The 5,755-nt window shown below is 41.5% G+C and overlaps 1 protein-coding gene across 1 annotated transcript in view; it reads right to left on the bottom strand.

The window, feature by feature from the left end:
- Positions 1-228: 228 nt before the first annotated feature.
- Positions 229-5,755, bottom strand: part of LOC104164898 (potassium channel subfamily K member 16-like) — a 9,796-nt gene continuing 4,269 nt past the window's right edge. The window contains exons 4-5 of the mRNA XM_009704377.1: positions 4,131-4,299; positions 229-587 (exon numbers count right to left, since the gene is read on the bottom strand). Coding sequence (XP_009702679.1) covers positions 229-587; positions 4,131-4,299 — 528 coding nt within the window. The remainder of the gene's footprint in view (positions 588-4,130; positions 4,300-5,755) is intronic.

The following is a 5,755-nucleotide window of genomic DNA, read 5'->3' as shown; positions in this document are numbered from 1 at the left end:
TTTGTGGAAGCCCCTTAAAAATGCCTTGCAAAACAGGTGCACTTCTCAGGTTGTTAGCACAACCTAGCTGCAAATTGAGGAGCAAATTTCTTACCGTTAATATTCAGGCTTTGTGTAACTGTTAAGTCTTGAGTTCTGAAAGGTCATATCTCAGCAAAAGGTAGGAGAAATTTTATTTCCATGGGAATTTCTTTAGGATAATTCACTAGTAATTCTCCAATGAAGAATTCACTTCTCATATGTTATGGCAATAGTTTTGCTATCAGAAAAAACATTTTTTTCACTTTTTGTGTGTTCAGAATCTGCTGCTAATGACTCTAATTTCTGTGTATCCTCTCTAGCACATGGTGGTAGTAGTTCTTCTTCTGGAATAAACTGAGCAGGCCAGGATCTTCTTTGTTGGCTTGCCGCATTGTCCTTACTCACCTTTCCAATTTGATGGAGATCCTTGACAATTATTTTTTCAGTATCTTCTAGTACCGTTGTCAATAAATTAAACAGGAGAGCAATCCAGGCAAGGCCGAAAAGAATCCAAATGGCCACCAGTGGTCGGTAGTAAGAGAAGTAATTCCTGCCAGGCCGTTTACCTGCAGTTAAGGGGAGAGAAAGAAGAAGAAAATGAACAAGTCAAAATTGCTTTGCCTGTGTAAAGTGGGCCAGCCTAATGAATTCATCAATATATTTTACATTGAGTACTTTAAGGTAACTTTTTCATTGTAGTAGAGTCTCTCACCTCCCCAGCATTAGGTTAAGACTGGGTAAGTATCTTTTTGTTACAATAAACTGATATAGGCTAGCGAAAACATGTTGGCCTGTCAAAAAGATATACTGGGATTGAGGTGAATTAGCAGCAGAGCAGCATATTTTTTTCTCCGTATAGCATACCAATACTGGGATTGAGGTGAATTAGCAGCAGAGCTAATTTTTCTCCGTATAGCATACCAAACCCAATTCAACCTCTGCATCTACAGGTAAATGCAGTGATGTGGGAAGTAGTGTAAAATTGTATTGTATTATTTTGAAAATATTCCCAAACTCCCAAAGCACAAAAAGCAGAGCACAGTGGGCCACTATAACCACACAACTATTACTACCCAGGTTATTCTAATTCTGTGTATTTCTATAAAGTGTGATTATAACCTAATAAATATTTGCTTTAAATTATGGGTACCCTTGATCATACAAAGAGAGTACTTGCAATTCCTACTTTACTTTTGAACGCTTCAGGAGCTTCCTCTATTAAAATACTAGGTGACTGATGAGGACTCACCGACACATGCCAAGAACACAATATTCTGTGTTGGAAACCAGTGGACTGAAGCCTATTTCATGCAGTCCAAACCTCTTAGCATCAGCCAGTATCGCACACCTGCTTTGCTGCATGGGTCATTTCGTTTATTTCTTCAGACATCAGCAATCCACCACCAACATACAGAGAGCATTTGCTCCTACTGCACTTTGTCCCACACAACATTATCATCATGATACAGCTGATATGGCCCTGGCATCTGCAGGAAAAGTTGGTAATATTGGTTAGAGAGTGCAGTCAGTCACTGTCAAGGGTGGCTCCACATAGTAGGTAACACATTGTGAAGCTGGCAGAAGGAGCCAAGATGCTGGCACCTCTTTTCAAGTCCTGCAGTGCTCTGTACTGCATAGATCAATGTGCATGATTTTTGTACTTCATCATGCAAGAGGTCTGGAAATTAGGCAGGAGTGGGCTGGTATGTCCTCATGGATAGATATCCAACAGCTGTTTCCTTTTCTTTCACTGGGGTTGAGTGGGCAGAGGGGATGCCAGACTTGCTATAAAGCATCTCCTTTTGTGCTCTTATCTGAAGTTCATGATGTGGGGTTAGAAAAACAACTAGTAATATCTTTGTAATGTTAACTCAAAACTGGACTTCAGCAGGGCATAAATTCAGTTTACAGCCCAAGGGGAGTTTCACCCTAGAGGTATCACCTATATGTAAATGTATTACAGTTAAATCCAGGCTCTGTCATCTTCTTCCTAGGATCTCTCCCTATCCAAAACAGGCTTTCTCATGCTTGAAGTACAACAGCTACAAATCAGTTTTGAATTACTAAAATGCAAATAAACTCAAACCTGTTCTGTTCCACTTGGCTAGTGCAAATCCATTTGTCATCTGTAATCAATTCTAAATGCATAATACTCAGAGAAGTCATTGATTCTGCTTGTTTCATTGTGAAGGTGTGAGGCATTAAACTTATCATCATTTTACCACTGTTGCTCAAGGCCAATTGAGATAAATACTGCAGGGAAAAATATTTCAGCTCCAGTTAAGTCATCCTAATGAAGATGAAATCACAGAGCCAGGAGGCCTATCTAATTGTTATTTTTTAACTGTATTTGTAAAATAATATGGCTGCAGAGAAGTAAAGTGCTATGGAGGTAGTGGTTTTCAGGCTGTGACTTGCTGTCATTACTGTAAATCACACTTGTAATTTGGACAAAGGAAGAGAATGCACCAGTTTGATGTTCACTTTTTTCTCCTGCACGGCACCAGCCACTCTCCACCTTCCTGTATTCCATGTCACTGAAGCTCAAGGTGCTCAGTATCACACAGACCCGGGTTATCAGTCTTACAGATGGTTAGGAAAGAAATGCCTGTGCCCTGTTGTCCTCCACTGCAGTGACAAAGATTGGCCCTAGCTGGACAAAACAGTGAGTAAAGAGGCCACTGTTGTGTGTTACAGATTCCTTGCTGATGCCTGAGTTCTGTGTCATGTTCATGGCAATACTGATTAACCACTGCTGGAGACAAAGAATCTTTCTTTGGATTATGTGAAAAGGGGAATTTGAGAGGACACTGGTTTCCTGTGCTTTGTAGCAAGAGGGAGCAGTTAGCTGGCTGGGATCACTTGCGGAAATGTGGCCTAATCAACTCATTGCCATTGCATGAATTAACCATCAGCGAGGCTACAAGATCATTATGATCACTAAACTCATGCAAACAAGCACAATGTCAACTCGATCGTCAAAGCACTACCCAGCCTCTTTAGCAGACTCAGAGAAATTAAGGTCAGCAGGGAATATCAGACAGTGTTTGGAAAAGCTAGTGGGCTCCCTCTGCCAAAGTCCTCAGCCTGATGTAAGAAATCTTTCAAACACACAGCAAGCCTGCCAGCCAGTCTCCAAGGCCCCTCTTGCATCTTTGCAAGGTTTGAGAGCCTGGTGGATGTCTGTCCATTGGAAAGGGATGTAAGGCTTCCAGATTCTCTGTAGAAACAGCACTGGTGCTCAAGCTTCAGAGCTTCCTTCTCATATCCCCACTGAAGAGAAGTTCAGGCTAGCAAGATGCTGGCAGGACAAGCTTTTGTAGAGAAATCTTTGATTCTCCATGGAAGTCCAGGTGTTTGATTGCTTCTTCTATGGATTTGGCTCCTGGTGATCATTTTGGAGTTCCTCAGGAAGCTTATTCCATGGAGAGTGCATTTTGGTCAGCGGATCTATGGAAGTGTTTCAAGAAGCACTGCAGCATGCTGGAATGTACAGTTTGTCTTCAGCATAAATCCTAAGCTCTGGCTTGTGAAGACAGAGAGCTGCCAGTGATGCATAGGAGACCCAAGGTGGCCACTTTCACAGTGATATATATGTTTAAGCCCCACTTCTCATAGAGTGAATAGATTTCCCCATTTTCCCAGGACTGGGATTTCCACCTCTCAGTCTGTTGTGTAAAATCATGTCCTCTGAAACATGACCACTTATCTCTTTACTCTGCACTTGGAGACATTAAGTCTTAGATGGCTAAAGCAGGGATACATGCCTTACTTTGCATGACTGTTGCAAACTGTTCCCTTTTGGTATATGCAAATTCCTAGGCTCCTTGAATTCTCCCCATACACTTCCCCTTCCCTTCCCAAAATACTTGGCTTATTTGCACCCCAAAGCACCACACTTCATTATATTTAGACAATTTTGTGCTTTTGTCAGCACATGCAATCCCAGACAAATGAGTATTTCCCCCAGAACTGTACAAGGCAAAGACTAGTCAAAGACTCAGAAGATTTGCCTCTACAGTATGTTGGTGGACTGTGCAGTCAACTCATGGTAATTACAGTCATAACCCTGGCATTTTGCTGTGTCTCCTCTCTGCAATCAACCTTACCTACTACATAATCTCCAAAGCCAATGGTGCTGAGGGTGATAAATGCAAAGTAAATTCCTTCACTGTAGGACCAGCCCTCTGTTCTCTGGAAGAAGAGTGATGGCAAGCACAGGAAAACTAGGATCCCCGTTGCCAGGAAGAACAAAAGGGTCAGAAATTTGATCTTCTTCTGAAAAAGAAACGAGTTCAATTGAAACCATCATTTGACACACTAGCAGGCTGTATATAATGGTGGCTATTCAAAATGGGTGGCTGTCTAGGAACACCTACTAGGACCAGAGGAACTGAAGGATTTGTATTGAGTGCTCTTCCTCTGAAAGTACCCTACCCTTGCTCTGAAGCAGCGGGGAGCCATGTATTATGGGTGTTGCATGTCCACAGTAGCCATGGGAGATGTAGTCTTTCATCTGATTGTATCAACCGCCAATGACCATGAGTGTAAGAGGAATTCCTATCCAATGACTTTTACTTTTACTGGAGTCAGACTATTTCCACTTTTCACCAAACAACTTCACTTTTAGTTTTTAGGTATTCAGGTGTGGCACCTAAAAAACATTCAAAATTGCCTGGGAAAATAGTCTTTTAAAAATAATATTTACACCATTTCTGACAGTACTTTCTCCAAGAGTCTTGATTGTTGACTTTATTTCTAATTGTATCACTGCCACAACTTGGCTCCTACCTAGTGGATACCTTACTACCAGAACACCTGTAACAAATGAGCTTCTGATGAAGAAGTGCCTGGACAGTGACTTTTGAACCATCCTACATTCCAGGAGTCATGAAGAAGGCTTGACTGAAGAAAAAGTCTTGTTATATATTAAGATTTATCAGCCACACACACATATAGTTTATGTATAGAATTTTATAAGTCCAGATTGTCTGGAAATTAATGGCAACTGTTGGATAATTTTTCATGCCTTCATGCATTGTGCATGTGCTTGAGTCTATATTTGATGAAGCCTTACATTCTATTTAAGTTTGCCAGACATGGGGAGAAATCTAGCAATTTGAACAGGGTTGTCTGTAGCATTCATACCTTGAAAGAATTACAGTAGGAGACACAGAAAAGCTATTCTCACTTCCTCAGTAGTGGTGAGAGAAGGGGAGGAGCTGTAAATAACTTGGGGTGTAACAAAGCAAGACACAGGGTGTCTCTAGCCCTTTACAGATTCCTCCTCACCTTTCAGCAACTAGGCTCAAATGGACAACTTCAGCCTGATGTTTCCTTTCTGTCAAGGTCAAAGGAGGAGAGGAATTAAAGGACTGCATAATGAATAAGGAGGGGTGACACACTAGGCGTTGAGTCAATATCCATTGAAACCCTTACAACTCATCTACATTTTACAGCTTTTTACAGCTCATCTGCTTTTTGCTGCCTCCAGATGAGATGCTTAATCATCTCTCTCTTTACTAGTTATAAAGGGACACAGGTACTTCCCTAGAGTGTTAGCTCCTGAGATAAGTGCCTAGAGAAGTGGGATGAGGTGCCCACTCTCTCCACTGATTGCTGAAGGGGGATTGAAGATGAAGTCTGCCATTTAGATGGGTAGACAAAATGCATCCCTTTTTCTGAATATCTGTCTCCTCTATGGTTGCCTTGTCTGTTCAGCTCCACAAGTCAA

Source organism: Cariama cristata, unplaced genomic scaffold, assembly GCF_000690535.1.
Source record: "Cariama cristata isolate BGI_N322 unplaced genomic scaffold, ASM69053v1 scaffold12667, whole genome shotgun sequence".
Lineage (NCBI taxonomy): Eukaryota > Metazoa > Chordata > Aves > Cariamiformes > Cariamidae > Cariama > Cariama cristata.
This window is presented reverse-complemented; position numbering and strand designations above follow the sequence as displayed.